Raw genomic sequence first — 23,617 nt, forward strand, 5'->3', positions numbered from 1 at the left:
ACATTAAGCCCAAAAGCTAAATGTTGGATTCCTACTTTCTCTTCTTAGCTCCAAAAGCTAAAAAGAATTCTTAAATATGTAGCCCAAAAGCTATGTGTTGGACTCCATTTCTCCCCCTTCTTTAGCCTCAAAGCTAAAAGAAGTATTCATTCTTCCTCTAGCTACAAAAGCTAGGGGAGGGATTCCTCCAACGTTTAGCTCAAAAGCTACATGTTGGACACCTCTTCCTTAGATTCAAATTCTAAGTGAAGTACTCTTAGTGTGACATACCACACGAACCTCACACACTTAGGTGTATAGCCCTTAGGCATGCTAGGACTATGATTTTTCTTTGTGTGCGCATGTGATTGATGAATTAGTGTGAATGCCTTTTGGATTGTCTGCGTTATGGGCACTTGCCTTTAAATGGTTAGTATAGAAATATATACATGCATTTTTGTGCAAGTGAACATGTCCAGAAGGAGGTAAAATAATTCATGATTATGCTAATAATGTTTGCTTGCAGGCGCTGCTTAAAACCCCCCCAAAAGGCATGACCAATAGGGTAGGAGGTGCTTGACACTCTAAGTGCTAAATAAATTTTGGATGCAACATGACTATCATATAAACTGTTTTTTAACTCTGTTTTGTAGACTTGTCTTTTTCTTTTTCTATCATGTATTTGATTATATTTAGGATGTAAAACTTGTGAAGTTTAAACTAGAAGAAAGGATGGATCGAGGAAAAATGTACTTCTTTAGAGGTGAAGCCCAAAGATCCATTTGAAATGCTAAAGCTTGAAGCCCCCCACAGAGTCTATAATATGTAAACTGGGTTGTATAATGACAGACAACTCAGCTGTCAAAATTGTTTGTAATAATTGGGATATTACTTGTACTTTCATTTTGGCTTATATATAAATATGTGTTGTTTGTTTACTGGGTGCGTATTAGAAAAGCATGCATTTTTCCCAGGTTTATTCTATTGTTTTGTTTAGGAGTGGCCTAGACCTGTGATACGATAGGCTCTTAGGATAAATTAAATTTTCTACTCCTGAAATTGTAAGCAACCTAAAATCAATCTAGGTTCCATGTCTTTTAAATAAGAAAATTGCATGGCACCCTTTCAAGGAGCTAAGTTTTTCAAAAATTGAAAATAAACATGAATAGCCCAAAAAAAGTGTCTCATGTATAAAATCCCTCACTTAAGGACTAGATAACAAAAAGTCTGCATTCTGCATGCCCTACATATATAGGCATCTTGGTCTCAAAGTCAAGTTGTAAGCCGTATGTAACACCCCACAGTACCCCTTAAAAGTACCATTGAGTGTAACATGCATCACATAAATATTTATCCTTTCATATACATTTAATACAACTTTTCTTTTTAGAAGCTCATATAAAATATCCAATCATAAGTTTATTTATACATTAAAGGAAGCATCTTTCAAATTAAAACCTCAATAAACACATTTATAGAGCCACTAAAAAAGTCCAAACAAACTCAAAGTAATACAACATGTAAACTGCTTACTAACCTCAAAAGTAGACTTCAAACATAGAATAAACATTAATATAAAATGTAAATATTTGTAGATTAGTCTTCTTCCATCTTTCCCTTTCCCTTTCCTGTAACAACAGCTAGTAATAAACTATTGGTGAGCTATGAGACTCCATAAGTGAAGCAACTTAAAATAACATTTAAATTATAGGATTATAAAATTCAGAATATTGAAAAACATAAATAAAAGTTCAACTACTAGAGCAAACTTCATAAATTCTCATTTGGCATTACCCAGTAATTCCTCTTATATCCATACTGAATATCAATTTTACTCGTTAAAAGATTTGGCTACTCATTCATAAACATATTCAATAGAGCCCAGGTAAACCTGGCATTATCGCCATTGAATTACATCGAGGTCCCTTTTCCCTCTTTGGGGTACCTTTTGCCCCACCTGCTTTGCAGGTTTCATTTCTTTGGGGTCCCTTTTGCCCCACTTACCAAACAGTTTAATATATGGGGACCCTTTTGCCCCACCTGTATTGGTAAGTTATACATAAATCTTTAGCCAAATTTTACTTTTAAATTGATACTCAATACACCTTTCATATTCATCATCCATACTAGACTTGTTGCATGCTTTCTTATTTCTTTATTGTATAACATGAATATGCATATAATAAATAAAGAAATTGACATCTTTCCAAAATATTATCAATAAAGAAAATATTTAAATGACTATAATACACTTTATTTTAAACTCACATAATTAGTTTATGTAAGTGGTTAATCATACTGAAAAACTTGTAAGTATATTCTTTTCTAGGTCTTTACACAAAAGGTTGATAAAACATATATAATATCAAATCATCTACTTTCATGACTACTTTCCAAAGTGTCATTATAAGCATTGTGCATATCAAATGATAAGATATACATTTCTTAAAAATATTTGCATCACTTACTTCTTTGCCCAGTCGTCTCTTCCAATTCTCTACTACGCACCCTTCTACGATTGTATGTCACCTCGAAACTTTTTCTTTGCATAAGACCAATAAAACCCTTTCTATCACTGTTAGTAATTGATAGAGATCTTTATTGTCTTTTTAGAAAGTTACAACATAACTAAGAATATACTAGAAATCCTTACCTTGCTTCTTTCCTTCAATTCTCTATCTTTCTACCTTCAACCTTTGCATCCTAGAATGTGTCGAATACTTCTTCAAACTTTCCCTTGCAATAGTGTTTGAAAACACTGTTGAATTTCCGCTTCACTTCCTCAATTCCCCTTAAGCCGAATTCAGCAAATCAGCCAGAGTTTCCCAAGGATTTTCCTTCACCCGCACTCATAGCAATTTCCTATACCGAACTGCTCTTCCCCGCACAACACTAAATCGTAATCCTCTCTAGCAATTTACTGCCGCTTCCTTCAACAATACTCATAATCTGCACTTCCCCGAATATTTCCCTTCTTCAGCCTTCCGTTGCTTCTGTTCACTATTACCCTTATCTGTTCGAAGGCTTGCATGAAAACTAATCGGAATATAGAGGCTCACGTCAGTAAATGAATTTCTAATTCTTTCCCAAGTTTCTGATGGAAAAATCACAGCCATTGCATGCAATAACTGATCCTTCTCAAAAGCCGCATGAGATATCCAAGGGAAACAAACAGCAAACAGCAAACAGCAATCTTAATTTGCTACGATTTTTAACACTTATGTCCTTTTTATTCCCGTGCGGCAGAGAACCGTCGTCCTTTTACACAATCCACAGTGTTGGCAGAGAATCGTCCGTCCTTTCACACTCTCCTAGTGTGGGCAGAGAACCCTTCGGCTGTTCACACTCTCCAAGTGTAGGCAGCGAACCCTTCGGCTGTTCACACTCTTCAAGTGTAGGCAGCGAACCCTTCGGCCTTTCACACTCTCCAAGTGTCAGCAGTGAACCGGATCTCCTTGACAGATCTTCTCATAAGAAATCTAGAAGGAAGAAAGAAAAGAGTGAAGTAATCCCAATTCACAAGTAAAGATTCTTACCTTTAAACACCAAGTGAAGTCTTCACACTCCAGTGGTAGGAATCCTCCTTTGAATGCTCTCTCACACTCTCTCCTTAAATTTTCTCTCAATAGGAACGAAGATCAAATGGCAAAAAGATTGGGTGGCAGTCTAATTTGGACTATTTATACAAAAGACAAGAAAAACCGCCCAAAAACTGCAAGTTTTCAATTCTATACGCAGTGGATCGTCCCGTGCGATCGTGGATCGTCCGGGACGATTTTACTTAAATGGTCAGAAACGAACCTTATGCATATTGGTACGAAATATTTTCGTACACGCTATTCGTCCCGTACGAACCTTATGCATATTGGTACGAAACGGTTATTACATAAGTCAACAACAACAACAACAACAACATCAAGCCTTTAACAAAAAGTTGTCTCTTGATGAGGTTGAGATTCAGGAGAATCTGCAGTACAAAGAAGAACCTGAAAAGATTTTGACCCATGATGTACGTAAGTTAAGAAGTAAACAGATTCCGATGGTTAAAGTACAGTGGAAGCACGGAACAGCTCGGGAAGCAACTTGGGAGGAGTCGGACATGAGGCACTCATATCCGTATCTGTTTTGACTCAGTTTGGTTGGAAATGTCGAGGACGACATTTTTCTGAAGTTGGGGAGATTGTAAAGGATGTTTTCCTCTCAAGATCGTCCGGGACGAAGTGGATCGTCCCGGGACGATCTATACAGATTGTGAAGAAATCTGCATTTTCGTCTGTACGAACCTGGAACAGTCGGGACGAACCGTCGGGACGAACTGAACCCGAGAGTTTTGTCCCGGGACGACGAAATTGGTATTTAATTTCGTCTGGACGATCTGGTCCACGATCTGGTCCAGAGGAGATCGTCCTGGGACGATAGGGAAATCGTCCGGGGCGACCCTGCTTAATAAATATCCTATTTAAGTCGTTTTGAAGAAACAGAAAGTCCAGGAGAGAGAAAAACGAAGTAAAAAAGAAAAAAAGTGAATTTTTGGGCTACTTTCGTCCGTTTTCGTCCGTCGCCGTAGTTGGAGAAGTTGATCGACTCGAGGTAAGGCACATTCCGCCTTTCTCAATTTTCAGAAATGTGGATTTTGACGACTTTTCTGTTCCGAATTTTGTTTCCGTTAGCGAATTTCTGGTATTATTTTCTTCTGACAAAGGTTTTACCGCGTAACTTTTGGTATGTCTCTGAGATGATAATTGTGCACGTTTTGAGTATTTTCTGGAAGATTTTTACCGGATATTTTGAATTTTGTGGCGTTTTAATTGAATAACAATTTATCATGATGTTGAAAAATGTTACTCCAGTACAATGAAAGTCTTATAATATTGTTGTAGATATTCTGTGATAATTTGGTAAATTTCTGAATCTGTAAATTTTGTGTAAATTCCATATATCGCTGATTTTTCGTACGAATTCTGATTTTTCTGAATTGATACATTGAATGAATTGAAGTGTTTGTATGCTATCAGAAGGAAGTTATAAGGGGCCATGATTCTTTGAGATTCTGTCTGTGTCAGGGAAAGCTGAAATGAGCTCTGAATCTGAAAATAAGTTATGTTCCGAAAATTCTGAATATCTGTTCTGTTCTGGTGCTATAAGCACAACGGGAGACATAAGGGGCTAGAATCCGTCGAGATTCTGTTTGTGTCAGGGAAGGGAGGCATAAGGGGCCAGAATCCGCTGAGATTCTATCAGGGTCAGGGAATCTGATATGAATTTGATTTATCTGATTTCTGTACGATTCTGGTTATTCCGTGCGATTCTGTCTGCTATATGACTTGAAAGCTTTATGATATCTGTTCTGAACTCTGATTTGAAATTACTTCAGTTTTCTGTATCAGTTGTTTGATTCCTGTTGATCAAGTATATGTCCTGTGATTTTCGTACGGGGATTTCTGATGATTTTGATTGGTGAGTGATGTATTGCTGAGCTGTTAGCTCATCCTTGTTTTCTGTGTGGTTTTCAGGTTCTGGGAAAAGGAATGAAGTTTTGGATTAGCAGTTCAGAGTCTGATCAGTGATTAGGTATTTTATACTTTTGATTTTTGTACAGTCATGGCTTTTCTGTTCTGTTCTTTCTGTCTGTAGCCATGTACTGTATTGTATATGATTATTTTGATGAAAGAAAAGATAAATGAACTGTTCTGTATTTAGATGTTTATAGTAGCTCTGTGTTTTTCTGCCTATTTAATATTTGGAAGAAAGTTCTGAAGCAAATTTCAAAACTAGATCCTGGATTTCAAGTTTAAGTTCCGTCGTGGCCCGATGCGAGCGGGGTCCGTCCCGGTCGGGTTGGGTCGTGACAATACCAAGATGAACCCTATGCACACCAAACCAAGCACCATTTGCCCTATGCGTAATGCAACGTTTTTGAAGTAAGCCAGCTCAGAATAACCCATAGCTCGTCACTCAAGGCAACCCATGTGTATGGCAGTCAGCCTTTTACCATTCGGATGATAACCTTCCTAGCAAGGAATGGAAACTTGAGGTCGAAGGCTCATGACAAAGATTCTCCGCAGCACAACTCATATCTTTTCTTCCTTGAAGTGCATTCCCCTCGAGTGAGCCTGGTCTCAATATTGGACAATTGAATATACTATGGCAATGCCTTCGTGCAAAAAAAAAACTCTAAATGCAATCAACCATATGAATCATGCCTCAAACAAATTTTGGTATAAATCAATCAAGCCCTTGGATCCAATTATTGTGGCATATAATCATAAGGATAGATGCCCAAAATGCTCAAGAGAGTATGGCCTGCTCTACGAATTCTTGAAAGGAGATTCATTATGTTAGAGTCTCAATTGTCAACGGAACCACTTGATCCCCAGGGCATCTCTAGTAATTTATTTACCACAAATGGGATGCCTCCCATGCTAGTTATTTTTAATGATTGAGTAAATGCTGAGAGATGTTTAAACGGCTTGGTAAGATAAAAGCTACAGACGATTCTTTTTTCTTTTTCACTTTGTTTTACAATATTTAATTCTTATCATTTAGCAAGTTGCAACTACAGCTTTTAACTAACTAGGCAAACTGAAAATAATGTTTTATAAGAAATTATTTAGCATAATATTATCTAAACATCTACAAAATTGATTCTCAAAACGCAAAAGACTATAATTAACAATTTCCCTCAATTGTAGCTTTCAAAACTCATTTTTTAACTCACAAAGAAAGATAAATAAGATGGCACTAGCTAGCTCGAGCTAAACAAAACAACTTAAACTTTATATGCCACAAGAATCTTGAAAGACAGCAAAAAATATATAAAATTAGATGCTATGATGGACTTCGTACCCTTTCCTTTCCTCCTAATAAAGGTGTGGATGGCCATGTGTATATCCTCCTCCTTTTCTGATGGATCCATCTCTGATGTCAAGGGAACCTTTGCTATTGTCCTTGGTTCCTTCTTTGGAATCTCTGAATCCTTTAAGACAACCTCTACTAGCTGTTTTAAAAAGAATTATCTCAAGCTGAAGTCCAAAAAATTAGAACACAACTGACATCACATGATATAAAAAAATTGGTGTACTTCCTAGAAACCCTTGCCTCAGGTACTACCACATGGTACTCCTTTGTGTAAAGAATGTCATAGTGACCGGGCCTATATAGTAAGGTTATGTAGGGTTCTTCTAGTGGTGAAGCTTCAATTCCAAAGTCATAATGGTTAAGTTTATGCTCGCTGTCCTGGAGATACTCTATCCGAATTGGCACACCAAGTGCATCTACAAGAGCAATGATTTGCACATTGTCGACATCCTTGTCCATTGGTTCCACTTCAATCTCACAAAACTTTTGTACTGTCATAGCATTATCGCACGAGAGACCCTGAATGCTTTGCTCGAAATGATTTTGTCGCTTGCAGATCTCGTTAGATGTAACCATTCTCAAAAACCTAATAGCTGGCCAACAAAAACTATTAAACAACATAAGTATATGAGGATAATCAACTTGTAATACTATGGTTTTTCTAGCTCTGTACAGAATAATAACAACCAGGATCAGAGTAGCCATCCTCATCCTTACTCCATTGCAGAAGAACTGCATGACTGAGTTCAACAAAATGGAAGGTTTAGCATTGACAAAATAATTTTCATTGCGTGATTGATACATAAATTGCAAAAATATACAAAATAGCAAAATACCTTATGCGGTTTTCTGAACTGGATGAAACTAATGTCACTATGTTTCGGAAGGCCTGAAACAGATAATGAAAAATATGCAAACTTTAGCAGATAGGAATATAGGTACATAATAATTGTCATAATTATCAACTCAAACAAATTACATATATTTTAAAACCATGAAAAATGAGAATATACAATAGTATTAGTTCCGTGATCATCAGGAACGTTTCGAACTTTAATTTTTTAATATTATATTTGTACAATGAGAAGTAAATGTCCATTTTAAATAACTTGGAGGGCCGGTAATTTCCAAGGATAAATAGTCCCGGGCTAAGCAAAAAACTAAAAAAAACTTGCTGATAATGACCAAGCTAATAAACTTACTTCATAATCACTTATAAGTGTCTCCGAAGATGCCATATGGTCTAGAAGAATCCTGTACTTAAATTCTTCAACCTTTGTTAAAATACGATTGGCCTCCCCCGTGTCATTCATTAACAAAATGTGCTCCTATGCCACATCTCACAAAAAATTTAGATGAAAATACAAACACCTCGTAAGAAAAAACACCATAAAGCCAAAAAGACTAGGTCATATATTACAAGGTATGCAAATTTAAAGGCTCGAAAGAAACAATTTCCATCTCCCCGTACACGTCTGAAGGAAGCATACTTTTCATGAAGTTCCTACAAGTTTAATAATATATTTGAGAAAGCAAAATTAAATATGAGCAGGAAATCAATGTTTAAATTACTAAAGTTATGAATAAAATGTTTGTTTAGAGTAAACCTTTATCTTCTTTAGTACACGATGAGATGTCACATCTTGCTCTAAGTTAAGGAGAGGTTCCTGCAAAACAACATAAATGGCGCAAGAAAATACATCAACCAAAATGACCGTTGATAATGGTCATGGTATAATCACTACTATAGTGTATATCACATGAAACTTTATGAAGTACTACACAAACATCCCACCACCTAACAACCCACTAGGAAACACCCTTCCCCGTCTCAACCTAGGAAAGATGTTCAACTTATAAATGAAGTCTTTGCAGTGGAAAACATCATTCATTACCTAAAATATCTTTGCTAGAGAAGATACAGGTTCCAGGAAATAAGCTTCGTTCTTCACAGAACTCAATTCAAAGTTTGAAGGAGAATTGTCAGTAAGTGATAGTTTTGATTGAGATTTGAAAGATTTGATTGATAATTTGGATGGAGGCCATGGAAGGATGGGTTACTGCATATTGATAACGATATAAAAAGGCAATTAAATCCACTAACATAGTCATTAGGGGTGGGGTTTCTTTTTATAATTCACTTTCTTTATTAGGAACTATTTTTCTTTTCATTTTACTTGTAGTAGATATCAAAATAAGGGTTTTATGATTTTTAATGAGGTGAACCAATTTTAAAAAAAAAATGTCTCAGGTTATCATGATTTTTGGGAAGAATTTGCCAACTCTTGGAGGTAGAGAAGAGGTGGAAGTGTTCGTAGTAGGTCCAAACTCAGCTGCAATCAATACCATGCTTTTACAACCCTATTTGGTGACTCCAAACGCTGGACAGCACAAGTAGGGCTGCCATGGTGGACGGTTGAGCTTCAACAAGCCCTAGGAATGGGTAGCATCCAAGAAGGGTTGTATCTATGTTTAAGGGATGCTGGACCGAACTTAGAGCATCCAAAGACATTGGAAAATCTCAATAAGCCATCCCAAATGGGTGCAAGCTTCTATACCTGAAGTTAGGGGAGTTAAGAAGATCTATCGAAGGATAATTTATCAATCCAAATGATCAAGAATCCATGACTCTAAAGGAAGGCTAACAAAGAGACGTTTGGGATCAAGAAGTTCTCTGCATATTTTCGTTCTATCTTCCCCTCTAATTATGGTGTATCGGAAATCTACCTACCTTTTTTTTCTTTTTTTATGCAGGGGTAGTTGTTGAAGCCAATCTCTGAGAACTGCATAGGGATATTTTCTTGAAACAGTGCCAGACTACATTTGGAAGAAATAAATAATTGTTGAGTCGTCCAAGGATGTATTGGAGCATACATTATGGATGACATATGAATATTTGCATCCGGGTGAATTACCTATAATATTCATATAGTTTTTACTTTTGTAGTCGTTGATTTAAGTTTCTTTTTTATCTGTTGTTGCTCCTAATTCATTGATGTACTCTTATTAGGATGTATGTTAATAAAATGAAATCTTAATTTGCTTTTCATAGCTTACTTATATATATATATATATATATATATATTTATATCACTTGAACATAAACTTTCTTTTTGCAAGTATAAAATGGGTTTTATATCCCTTCATCATATTCCATGTTGCTGAGGTACATTCCAGACCCTGGGTATGACATCTAGTGGAAGAAGAACTCCATTGAGCTCCTTTGGGGTGCAGTTCGGGATTGACATTAACACGACAGTAGGTTGGAGATATCCAATAATCCCAACTGCTTGCAAACAAGATTAGATGAACCTTCCATCCAATTCTTATGCAGGACTTCAATTCAGACAATAGGAATTCTTTGAAAAGTGAAGTTCTCTTAGTTTTTTTTTTTTTTTTTTTAAAAAGATTTTATAATAATTTCTTTACTCTCCTATGATATCATTCAGTTTTAAAAGAATCTTGATCTATTTTAGTCTTGTAAAAGCATACTTATTAGTTTCATTTTAATACCTTTCAATGTCACCCACTGTAAAGATGATTGATAATGATGATCAAGCACCTTGATTGATTATTTGCTATTTTTATTTACTTCTATTGTTTTTTAAGAAAGTCAAGATAATCTTGAGTATGCTTATAGGTTGAAAAAAGTTTTATATGAATTGAAAAAGCACCTAAGGTCTTGTATGAGAGTAGCACAAACATAAGAAGATTGATTAAGACATGCTTATTACTTCAAATTTATATTTATGACATTTATTTGGACATACTAATGAATCATTATGCCATGAGTTAAACAGCAAAGATTTCTAGATTAATATAATAGATGAAGCCAACACCATCATTGGCATTTAAGTGAAGCAAAAAGAAGATGAAATCTTCATTTCTCAAGCCAAGTACATGAACGATCTTTATAGAAGTTTTGACATGAAGAGATTCAAATTTATAAGTAGCCCATGAGCCACTCAACTAAATTGGATAAAGACGAGAAGGGAGATCTCAAGACTCAAAGGTCTACAAAGAGATGATAGCATTTCTATTAAATCTTATTGCCAACCAACTCCATATCATGTTTTTTATTTGCATGCAAAATTTCAAGCTGAGTCAAAGGAATCACACTTGGCAACAAAGAAACGTGTATTTACATTTTTATTTTTTTATTTTTATTATTATTTTTTTTTATTTTTAGCGTGTATTTACATATTTGTTAACGACATCAAGATTAGATTTTTTGTATCCTAAGAACACACTTTCTTATGGTCTTGTCAGGTTCTCCAATGCAAACATTGCCGTATGTAAGGTAGATCAAAAGAGGGAACTTGCCAAATCTTAAGTTGGTCATGCGTATTAATCAAGAAATAAAATAGCATTATTTAAGTCCACTACATAGGCTAGGCATACTGATGTAGATGGTTATGTAGCACAATATTATGATTAGAGCAACAATTAGAGGATTAGTGCCTCAAGCTAGAACACATTCCCATTCTGTAACAACTCTAATGACGTATATTTAATAAAGAATCCCATTCAATGCTCTCAAACAAGAACGTTGGGATCCAACCTCATAGCAGCTCACATTTTTAGTCTTGATATTTGTAAGATCCCGAATCCAGGTATGAAAATTTTAAATTTATTTAATTATACTTTTAAGATTTAATCTGAAGTTTAATAATCACCAGTTGTTAAATTAAGACTAACAGTAATTAATATAAGTAAAATATTTAAGTTAATAATAGTAAAATTTTAAGTAATGATGTACTGTTAAGTATTTTACTTTGATAAGTCATGATTCTGTCATAATTCTAAAAAGATGCTTTCTCTAAAAGATTAAATAAGAGAGCAGTTCACGGTAGCCAAGTGATTTGGAAATGGATATTCCCATTGGATGAGAATGATAGTAAGGGTGTGTGTGGGCCCTCTTTCACATAATTCCTCTGTTTGGAATTCCACAACAGCAATTGGACATAAGATAAGGCAGTTACGGGTGAATAAGGAATTGGGAAATGCTGTGGTGGAGAAGAACATTTACGGGTGAATAAAGGAATTGGGAAATGCGGTGGTGGAGAAGGAATTAGCAATTCTCTGATGGTTCATTCGGCACAATATTCCTGTAGAGAAGTTCGGTACATAGAGGAGGATTTCGGCCAGATTCCTGTAGCAAGAAGTTTGGCACAGCAACTGGGAAGTTCAGCACAGTGCAGTAGGAATTCAACAGTGCAGAAATTAACAGGTATTAACAGTAGGTTTTAATAGAAAGTATTGGAAACTGTTATCAAAATTTGAATGTAATTAATATAGAATTATGGGATGAATTATAATTTGATGTAAGTGTGCAAATTAATTGTAGAAACATTGAAGGAGGATTAAGAGAGAAAATTTAAAGGAGGATTCTTTGGATCTATGCAAAGGGGAGGTTACAAGGTAAAGTTGTAATGTTAGTATAAATGAATTTTATACAAAGTATTTGAATAATAAATTCTGGAAACTAGAGAGAATTGGAAATAATTTGTGTAGGTTACTTACAATAGAAGAAGAGTGTGTGGTAGAGGAATTGAAGAGACAAATCTTCAGGGAGTTAAATAAATGTAAAGGTTTAAATAAAAGAATATATGGTATCTTCGTTAACATGTACATCGATTTTTATGACAATTTAAAAAGACAATGATTAAAGTAGATGATTTTACATTATGCATGTTAATAATCAAGTATTCATGTATGAGCAGTCACATGCAAATTTGAATGAATGAGATTAAGAATAAAATGTACAATGAGTACTGAAAGATTTCTCTAGTTGGAAATATCTTGGAATGAAGTATTATGTTTAACATATGCTTACACAAATTCTTTATATAATGCATATAAACTCTTTCATGCAACAGATAGATGCATCTATATTTAGCAAAATCATATTTGAATTATGCTGAATATTAAATTAATAAAAATTGCCTGGTTTATGATATGATTTATATAATATTAGGTGGGCAAAAGGGACCCAACTATGAAACATGCATTATAGGAAGGGCAAAAGGTACCCCTAAAGAGGCAAAATGTACATCAATGTAATTCAATGGAGATAATGTCAGGTTTACCTGGGATCCATTCAATATATTTATAAAAGTAAAACAATCTTTTAAAAGTCTAAATTTGATATTCAGTATAATCTACACTGGAAGAAGAAGATTAATGTCACATTGGATTGTATGAGATTTTATTGTTATAATTTAACTGATGATTTAAATGTTATAATTTTATAATGCAATTTAATTATTATTTAAATGTGCATATCTTATTGAGCCTCATAGCTCACCAGTATTTTTCTTGTTGGCTGTTGTTACAGAGGAAATGGAAAGGAAAAAGTTGAAGAATACCAAGTTGCAAGTATTTTGATTTGTATGCTAGTTTTTAAATCTGTGTATAAGTCTACATCTAAGCTATGTTGACAGTTCAATGAGTTTTAATTTTGGATTCATTAGTGGATCTGTAAGTTTATGTTTGAAGTAACTTGGAGTTTAGATGTTTCCGTGTATTCAGTAAATGATGACTTCTTAGTATTCTTCAACTTTAATTGTTATTTAAATATACATATCTTATTGAGCCTCATAGCTCACCAGTATCTTTCTTACTAGGTATTATTACTGAGGAAAGGGAAAGGAAAAAAGTTGAAGAATACTAAGTTGCAAATATTTTGATTTGTATGCTAATTTTTAAATCTGTGTATAGGTCTACATCTGAGCTATGTTGACAGTTCAGTGAGTTTTAATTTTGGATTCAAGTGAATGATCTGTTCTTAGATTTTTTTTTATATATAGTAAATAAAATGTATGTAAATGTTTAAAGATGGGAAATTGTATGTTTATGCAAATGATACTTTACAGTACTATTAGAAGTTCTTATGCTAGTGTCTTGGGCCCTAAATTCATCTAGGGATTGAGAGAGAATAATCCTCCTCTCGAATTGAGAATAAATTGTATCTTGCTCTAATTCTTCTGTTGATTTGATTCCTACAATAAATACTACTATTTTGGTGTGTTTTCCCATCAGATTTTGTGAATCGTTTGTTGTTTTTCATACCTCTTGTCAGAGTTTTACTTGAAATAATCAAGTATTTTCTAACAAATTGGTATTAAAGCAAATTTTAGGACCATTGTGGGCTGTTTTTCCTGAAATTTCAGGGGTGATTTTTTTCCGGAGGAAGGGTTTCTTGCTGATTTTTGGATAAAAGTTCAAAAAAAAAAATTTAATAGCAACCAAGAAGGTAGATGCGTTGAAGGAACGCCTTAAAGGCGGGATGAGCCAAATAACAGCAACAATGAAATATTGAATCTCATCTGTAGAAGGCAAGGTTTCATCCGTGGAAGACAAAGTTTCCAATCTTTATGTGATGCTGAAGAAGCTATTGGAAAATCAAATTCAAACGACGACATCGGAGGCAAAAGTACCGGTGGGGAAAACGACAAATTCTGAGTTTCGTAGGAGGGACGAAGAGATGGAAATGATGGAGGAAAGAGGTGAAAGATATGGAGGGAGGAATGGTTATGGGGGGCGTGAATCAAGGTGTTATGGTTGGGAGAGAAAAGAAGGGGAATACAAGAGAAGGGGTGCTGATTTTGAAGAAAAGAGGGGGGAAGCGAAGAGTTGCTTGTGTATAAACATAGGAGGGAAGATGGGGAGTTTTTTTTTTTTTTTTTTTTGGTTGGGGGGGGGGGCAAAATACCGAAAATATCAAAAATATTTCAAAATATCCAAGGGGAAACAATGGAGTAATAAGGGGAACGGGTGAGATCAGAAGGTCAGGAAGCTGAAAATGCCCATTTTATAAGGGGAGGGCGCACATTAGTGGATCTATAAGGTGGAGAGGTCCTTTGCCGTCAGTGGGTTGACGAAGGAGGAAAAGTTGATAGTAGTAGGCTTATGTTTGGAGGTGAAGATGTTGTCATTGTACTAGTGGGCAGTGGAGGGAGCAGAGGAGACGCCTACGGATCTGAAGAGAATTCAAGGATTGTTTATTATAACATTTCCAAGCCAACAAAGGAGGAGTCTTCCATGAGCAGTTCTTTGTGCTGATGCAGGACGGATCAATTGCAAACTACCGTGAGAGGTTTGAGTATCTGGCCAGTTGGGTTGAGCGATTCTCAGAGACAACATTGGAGGGGAACTTCATGAAGGGGCTCAAATCATATATCAAAGCTGCGGTGAAGGTCATGAGGCCTCGTGACTTGGGAGAGGGCATGGAGTTGGCACAACTGGTAGAAAATCATATGAATCAAAAGAGGGGAGCCAGGAGCAGCAATTCATGAGGCTCTTACAGGATGACGACCAGTCTTTTAGCACCCAAGGGTCCTGCAACAGGAGGATTTCGTGAGACCACCAGGGGAAAAGCTAGTAGGAGGAGGAAGTGGGGGAAATTTCAAGAGGTTGAAGGAGAAGGAGATGCAAGAGAAGAGGGCGAAGAGGTTATGTTTCAGGCGTGATGAGAAGTATACGACAAGGCATAAGTGTAGGGATCAAACTATTCAGGTTCTCAGCGTCTATGATGATGAGGAAACTGAGGTGGGAGGTGAGGGTGAGGTAGAGGGAGAGATGGAGGAGAAGCTGCAATTGGATCTGGCATAGGTTTCCTTGAACTCTGTGGTAGGATTCACTATGAATCATACCATAAAGGTGAAGAAGGAGACAGAGGACATGGAGGTGGTGTATTGATCGACAGTGGGACTACCAACAATTTCATTTCCACTTAGGTTATCAACAAACTGGGAGTGAAATTGGTGGATACAGGATATTATGGGGTAATGATGGGTACAAGGAAGATGGTTAAAAATCAAGGGATCTATAGCGAAGTGATGTTGGCCATTCAGGGGATTCAGGTGAGGGAGAATTTTCTTCCACTGGATTTGGGAATAAATGATGTCATCCTGGGGATGAAGTGGTTGCAGACCTTGGGAGACACCAAGGTCAATTGGGAAGAACTGATGTCATCCTAGGGATGAAGTGGTTGCAGACCTTGGGAGACACCAAGGTCAATTGGAGAGAACTCACGATGGGGTTGATGGTGGATAGGAGAAATGTGGTCATAAGGGGAGATGCAGGGCTATCCAAAACCATTGTATCTTTCAAAACCATGGTAAGGAGTTACAAGAGGTAGGGGAGGGCTTTCTGGTGGAGGTGCACATATTGGAGGGAGTGAGATTGGAGGGAGGAGACATACCCCTCTCAGTACATCCATTGATCCAACAATTTCATAAGGTTTATCAGCCACCTCAGGGATCGCCACCACCAAGGGAGCAAGAGCACGCTATCATCTTGAGGAAAGGTGTATAACCCATCAACGTCAGGCCCTACCGCTATCCTCAATTTCAGAAGGATAAAATTGAGAAGTCGATTAGAGAAATGCTGGAGGAAGGAATTATCAAGCTAAGTGTAGTCTTTTTCTAGCCCAATATTACTGGTTAAAAAAAAAAGATGGCAGCTGGAGGTTTTGTGTGGAATACAGGATAATAAATAAGGAGACTGTGCCAAACAAGTTTCGTATACCAGTGATAGATGAGTTATTGGATGAGTTGAGTGGGGCGATGATCTTCACAAAAATAGATCGGAAGTCCGGATATCATCATATCAGAATGAAAAAGGAAAATGTATCCAAAACTGTTTTCAGAACGCATGAGGGGAATTATGAGTTCTTAGTGATGCCTTATGGCCTCACTAACGCTCCAGCTACGTTTCAGTCACTCATTAATAAGGTCTTCAGATCATATCTAAGGCGATTTCTCTTGGTGTTCTTTGATGATATCATAGTTTACAGCATGACAAAGGAGGAGCATTGGGAGCACTTGAGAAGGGTGTTAGAAGTATTGCAACCTTGCAGGAGCACCAGCTAAAGGCTAACCTGAAGAAATGTTGTTTTTAGGCCAGTGTTGAGTATTTGAGTCATATTGTGTCTAGAGAGGCGGTGGCAGAACAAATAAAAAATTGAAGCTATGTTGAATGGCCAGTGCTTAAGAATCTGATGGAGCGGCAAGTATTCCTAAGACTGACATGACATTGCAGGAGGTTCATAAAAAGGTACAACACCATAACATGGTCACTAACAGAGCAATTGAAGAATGATGGTTTTTTTATAGGGAGAGGCAGCCACAACAGCCTTTGAGAGCTTGAAGAATGCTATGACTATTATATCAGCCTTAGCATTACCAGACTTCACAGTAGAGACAGATGCTTCATGATATGGATTGGTGACAGTACTCATGCAAAATCATTGACCCATTGCCTATTTCAGCTAAGCGTTGACAGCTAAAGCCAGGCTGAAATCAGTTTATGAGTAAGAGTTGATGGCCATTGTATTAGCCATCCAAAAGTGGCGGCCCTGCTTATTAGGTAGGCATTTCATTGTCAAAACGAGACACCTCTCAATCCTATGGATTGTCTTCTCCTCTTTCTTGGTGTCCCCCCCTACGGGTTGGTTAAAAGTTAATGTTGATGAAGCACTTCTGCGATCCAATGCGGGTGGAGTTGGGATTGTCATTAGAGATAGCCTTGGGAAGTTAGTTATCGCGGCCGAGTGGAGCTTAAATCACTGGGACAGTACTCAGGTGGAAATGTTGGCTGTCCAGTATATTGGGAAGCTTGTTATGGAATGGATGTTCGATACCAAGGGCATGATTGTAGAGGGGGACAATGCTTCGGTTTTGGAGTTTTTGCAAAATTTCAAGTTCAAAAATTTGTGGAGGCAACAATATACCGATTGGGAAACCTGCAACCGGATGAAAAGCTTCCAACAAATCCTTTTTGTCCACACTCACCACCGGTTTAACAAAGCCACCCATTTTTGTGCCCAAAGGGCAGTTCACAAAACATTTGTTTGGGATATAGGAGATAGAACTGCGGGGAAAGTCCTCAAGCCTTTTTTGATGTTCTTGAGGAGGATAGGAGGCCCTTTTTTGGTGTTACTTAAGGGCATGTTTGCCCCTCTTCTTACTTACTTGTTTGTAATAGCTTTTTGATGAATGCAAATGCAAAATTTCAGCTCCCTCCCTCTTAGCCATCAAGGACCCTATCTCCCTCTCATCGTCTTCAACAACTTTTCTTAAGCCGCAACTATAAGTGATGTAAGTTTTGCTCCTCGCTTTCTTCCTTCAACTAAGAGTCAACGTCCATAAGCCTCTTTTCACTTTTCTTCCCCTCTCTCTTAATCATCATGGGGACTTCATTGCTCGACATCTATGCTCGAATGGGTAAGATGAATTTACTTTCATATAAAATTTATATTAGAATAATTATTCTATTATTATCTATTGTTTAGATAAGTATCAGTATTTTATGTTTTTAACTCTTTAAACATAGATTTAGGTTTTATATAGTATTATTTTAAGTTATATGGTCAAGTCCAAAGATTTTAGAGATCTATTTTATCATAGTAGTTATTTATTCTAGTTGATTTAGAGGTCACATAGGTTGAATAGGATGTTTTTACATAAGCTAGATATTAATTTTAAATGCATATTTTGTGTGTGCAACTAATTGAAAGTTCATGTTATATAGGACCTTTGAATTAATTTCATTTGATGTGATTGGTTAGATCTCAATTAAGTTTGGAGTTCCACCCTGCTAGCTTCTAGGTAAACAACTTTCATTGATTGAAAAATAAACGTATCCTCTTTCTCACGGGCATTATTTTTTATGTTTATAATAATTTCTTAGATATCTTGGAGAATGTAAGACCTGCATTCCACATTCAATAATTTTTGTACATACTTTCATAGATTTCACTTAATATTCATAATGAAATATCTACAAAAAAAATAAAATGAAATATCTACTAATATTCACATAATAGTTATGGATGGTTTTTCCTTGAGTTAAAATATTTAAATGAACCCTATAATAGTAAGATTTATTTTTTATGCATAGTCTCAATAGAATACAATAAATTTAATTCACGTAAATCATGTTTCATTTTGAACCTTATCTAGAATTTATTGGTGCTTTTTAAGATAATAAACGAACTATACAGAGTTCATAAGACAACCACAGTGTGCCCTTTGGCAATTATATCTCCAACCTTCGAAATCTTTAGCATCATAATACCATTTTGCAGCCCCTTATGTCTAAGTAAATTTAGTATAAACATAGAATAAACTGGGTAATATCCAATTCTACGTTAAGTGGCCTTTTAAAAGTGTCTCTTATGCCAGATGATTGTGGTCATTTCGTGTATTAATTTAACTCAATCACTGTTTAGAAGAAAAAAAGACGCAAATTCTCAACCCATCAGATGCAATTAAGTAAATCGAGTTCACAATTCATTATTCAGACACAGTATTTTTCATTAAAGTGTAAATGATCATAATTGGATAAGGTATGATTTTCAGTCTCAATAAAGAAGAAAATAAAAAAGAAGAGTTATTGAAATAAACCAACATGAAAATGATAATAATATTGAAGCAGACATGACTTTTTATAATGCCCCAATCTATGAAAAGCAATGCATATTATTGAAAATTAAAAAGTGTTATAGAAGCAGTGTGTCTTTTCTTTCTTTTTCCTTAAGGAAATTTAGCTACGTTATAGCAGATGTAAATGCTGGAATAATTTTGAGTACAATAATATTTAAAAAACTGGTGAAATAAAATCAAAAGAAACAGAGATTGCTTGCCTTGTCTTGCACAAGAGACTTCAAATCAATCTCACTTGCTGGCTTAGCTGTAATCTGGATAAGAAGCAAACATAAGCTTGGGGGTTGAATGATAAGGAAATACTTTAGAATAATATATTTTAAACTAACGCATAAACTATAGAAAGATTTGAATAAACAAATTCAAAGAAGTTAAAAAGATAAACAGAGAACAACAGATACATTATTCTGCCATTTTCAAAATGCCTTTATACAATCTTACTCTTGATCAAATATACAAAGACAAACGAAATTTTTTCATTTAAATTTCTCATTTTAAAATTTTCAACCATGATCACTATGAATTATAGAAATTAAATATCCTAAATTTCTTTGAATCAAGTAAAAAATATCTTAAATTCATCAAAAGACTCACTCTTATGTGCTAAAAAATCTAACCCATAAAAATCTAGAGTAGTCATCCACAATTATAAAACAAAAACTCTTACCACCTAGACTAGTTGTATTACCTTCATGGCTTCATAGTCACTTCAAACTCATAGCCACCATAAATGCTTTTAAAATCATATACCTCTTATAAACATGTCCATTTAAATCTCCTCTAAAAACCATCTTCAAGATATATTTTGTGTATTAATTATTTTATTTCATTCCAAAATGTTAATATTTGAACAAATATTAAAATCTACTAGAGGAGCATACACACTTAAAATGAAAATAATCTTATTATCAATAATAATCTTTAAATCTATAATTTTATCTCTAATCCTATTAATTTATATGACATTACCCTTCAAAATGCTATCTATAATCACATCTATACCATTAGTTTGAAACAAAAAAAAGTCATCTGAGCTCGTGAACTGTCATACACACAAGTAGATGAAAGTGAGAGACCGTTTATACGGAAATTTCATAAGGAAAAAAATACAAGGCACCCCAAGTTGTAGGAGGGACACCAGTATATAATTGAAAATAGAAAGGATTTGATCGAACAGTCTTAGAGGTTGGGGAGGTTGGGGAGCTTTTTGACTCTTTTTGTTTAAAAAAAAAAGTAAAAAAAAAAATAAATAAATAATAATATATATTTAGACTACAGTATTTGCATAATTTTTTTAAGTGTTCTTCAAAAAATATATTTAAAATTGTGATTTAAGGTTTAGTTTGGGATAATTTTGTTACTATTTTATAAAATTGTTGCGGAGAAATAACATTTTAAAGTTGTAGAAAAAAGCTTCCTAATAGAAAGCAGAAATTTCCTTGATCAAACAAAAATTATAAATCTGATCTGCAAAGCAAACTAGTAAGAAATTTGTCCAAATAAAACCTTAAAAAAAATTAGAAGCATAAATTTTAGAGGTTGTTTGGTTTGAAGTAAAAGAGATGTAAAGTATTCCAAATATAAGGGTTTTAAGAATATTGGTATTTGATTTGAAGTAAAACAAATATAATGTAAAATTTTGATGCATTTGAAATTCAGTCTCTAATTCATATTTTATGTATTTGGAATTCCTAAGATTTGGGCGAGTTCCAAATGCATCATAAATTCATCATCTTTCCTATATTGTCGCCACCGACAACAACCGCAGGCTGGCCACTATCGGTCGATCATTGCCGGCACAACCACACACAATGATCATCAGCCCACCACCAGCCATCGCCAACCGCCATCACCCGCTGCCAGTCACCACCATCTCTGCCGCTAACCACGACCACCACCGCCGCCGACCAACACTACCATCATCGGCCATCAACCACGACTACTACCATCTGCCACCCGATATAACAACCCGAAACATGAAAAAGTATTTTAAAATGAAAATTTAAATTTTTGTTTCAATTAGAACACTTTGATGTTATGCTTGGTAGCGCTATGACGTTAGGCTTGAGAGCACAACAGTGCCAGAAATCGCCGCCAAGGTATTAGATTCTCAATTCTACAATAATTCTTAATTCAACATATGACATTGGGTCAGAGCGATATAGCGTTAGGTCACTAAAGCCCCTCAATGCCGCCGCCTCCCCATTCTCATGTGGATTGCCATGGAAGAAAAGAGGGAAAGGGAAAGGAAGAGCAGAGAGAGGAGAGGAGGCCGGTTTGTTCATTTTCATCCGTTGCTTCAATTAGAAAAAGTCTTTCGATCATTGTAAATAACAAAATTTTGAAATCGACGAATTAAATCTCTTTCAAATTAATTTAAAAATATATATTCTTTCTTGATTTATCATGTAACTTTTAGCATACAATAGATATGAATTTTATGAACATTTTGACTATAAGATTATTGAATTTTACCATGTAATAAGTATGTTATGATTTTTTGAAACTATAGATTAATATATATATTTCTTGTATTTATTTGGTTTTAAGCATTTCTTGTTGCATTTCATGCATGAAAGTGAGATTGATATAACTGTTATGAAATAAATATGACAATTACATGCAAGCAAGGAAGGATGGCTATTAAGTCTGTAATTGATGCGGACTGGCAATTAAAAAAGAATACCCTACATAGGAGGGTGAGCTGACAGACTTTCATTTAAATAAAAGGTTGTTAGTGTAATCATTGTTGTAATATGTAACTGATTGACCCAATTACACCTACGCGTAGAAGGCGGCGACTCTTACACGATTATTAAAAGCCAAATGTGAATTAACTTAAAATAATGAATAATTATGATAAGATAAATATTGATGACCAATTGATTGACAAATGTGGTTAAACTAATTACTGATATTCAATTGGGCGACAATTAGAGTGGAAGGATAAAAACACCATATTAAAGCTAAATATTTTGCGCCCTGCACTTTTTGATATTTATGATTATATTTATATGATAGTGTATTAAACTTACTCATATATGGATTTTCATAGCATACTAATAGACAATTATATATGACATGATAATTGATAGAGGCATATAATAGATTAATCAACATGAATATGACTGATAGATAATTTAAATTTGTTTTACTATAACACCTTTTATAGATTTATAGATTTTTCCCTGATTTCTTATATCTTGATAAACGCTCATTTTCTTAATGAGATACTCTCATTCTACTTATCATATTAATTTTACTATATATTAATATTGACTAGAATTTGAACTACATACTCAATCTTTCATCTTGCATTTAAGGCATATAATGAGTTTTGATTATTTGTTGGGTTGTGTAAGCTCATCATATAATTTTTACATGATTTTATGTAGAGTTAAAGGGATTGCGAACTGAGACTTAATATAATGATGTTTTCATTTTATTTTAATTTTTTTGTTAAAATGTATACTTTGGTAGCCAATAATGATTATTATATGTTTTTTAAGCAAAATATAAATACTAACATTAACAATATAATTATATTTTTAATGCAATTAATCAGTTCTTGATGTCAAATTGATCTTGATGTAAATGAATGATTATTAATTGTTACCTGAAAGAAAAATAAATAGAGTATGTTGAAAAGACAATAAAGAGAAAAGAAAAAAATTTCTTCCACTTTAAATCTTGGGGTGTTACATACCATCATCATTGGCCACCACCGACTGCCGACCACCACCACATCTAGGGGCATCAAAACAAATCCATAGGTCGAGTTCGGATCCAACCTAAAATTGACCTGACCAAAATGCAATCAACTTGAACCCGACCATTTTATTAAACAGGTCAAAAATGTAGACACGAGCCCGACCCACTAGCAACCTGAAATGGCTCGAACCCAAGCCGATAACATGTTTCAAATAAAAAAATTAAAAAAAAAAAATAAACGGTTCACTTCAAACCAAAATCAGATTGGTTGGTCAACATGAATTCGACTCGTTTACTAAATGGATCAACCTGAACCCGAATTTTTCAGATCGGTTACAACCCTAACCACAGTCGTTGTTGAATACCAACCATTGCCACCACCGCAAACCACTAACCATCATCGCAGACCACCGCCCACTAGTATTGAGCACCACCATCGTTCTAGACCACCACCATCTCTGAACTTCGCATTATACTCATTTTACTTCAAACCAAATAAAAATAATAATCTCCAAACAACAACCCCTTAATCAGGCGCTGATGTCTCGAAAACCTGTTATTGACAGCTGCAATAAACCGAGTAGATTAGCCCAGGAGGAATAAACTTTTTTCCAAAAGGG

The 23,617-nt window shown here is 35.1% G+C and overlaps 1 protein-coding gene and 1 long non-coding RNA gene across 18 annotated transcripts in view; one reads left to right on the forward strand and one right to left on the reverse strand.

The window, feature by feature from the left end:
* LOC110096400 (ubiquitin thioesterase otubain-like) overlaps positions 1-23,617 on the reverse strand; it is a 45,432-nt gene that overhangs the window by 21,369 nt on the left and 446 nt on the right. For 12 of the 17 annotated variants that reach the window (XR_003700899.1, XM_028695323.1, XM_028695317.1 and 9 more), the window contains exons 2-10: positions 22,993-23,088; positions 19,487-19,540; positions 8,445-8,504; positions 8,258-8,341; positions 8,040-8,165; positions 7,674-7,726; positions 7,525-7,577; positions 7,078-7,430; positions 6,826-6,976 (exon numbers count right to left, since the gene is read on the reverse strand). Coding sequence is in view for 15 of the 17 variants with exons in the window: in XM_028695323.1 (XP_028551156.1) it covers positions 6,826-6,976; positions 7,078-7,430; positions 7,525-7,577; positions 7,674-7,726; positions 8,040-8,165; positions 8,258-8,341; positions 8,445-8,504; positions 19,487-19,540; positions 22,993-23,043 (985 nt within the window). In the remaining 2 variants the exon portion in view is untranslated. Of the gene's footprint in view, positions 1-1,516; positions 1,608-6,825; positions 6,977-7,077; positions 7,431-7,524; positions 7,578-7,673; positions 7,727-8,039; positions 8,166-8,257; positions 8,342-8,444; positions 8,505-19,486; positions 19,541-22,992; positions 23,089-23,617 lie in introns of all 17 variants that reach the window. The other 5 variants (XM_028695310.1, XM_028695324.1, XM_028695313.1 and 2 more) reach the window with 2 other exon arrangements.
* Positions 8,512-13,811, forward strand: LOC114579730. The gene is made up of 2 exons (XR_003700901.1): positions 8,512-12,067; positions 12,185-13,811. It is a non-coding gene; the product is annotated as an uncharacterized LOC114579730 (long non-coding RNA).

The sequence above is a fragment of the Dendrobium catenatum genome, unplaced genomic scaffold (genome assembly GCF_001605985.2).
Source record: "Dendrobium catenatum unplaced genomic scaffold, ASM160598v2 fragScaff_scaffold_621, whole genome shotgun sequence".
NCBI classification, from domain to species: domain Eukaryota; kingdom Viridiplantae; phylum Streptophyta; class Magnoliopsida; order Asparagales; family Orchidaceae; genus Dendrobium; species Dendrobium catenatum.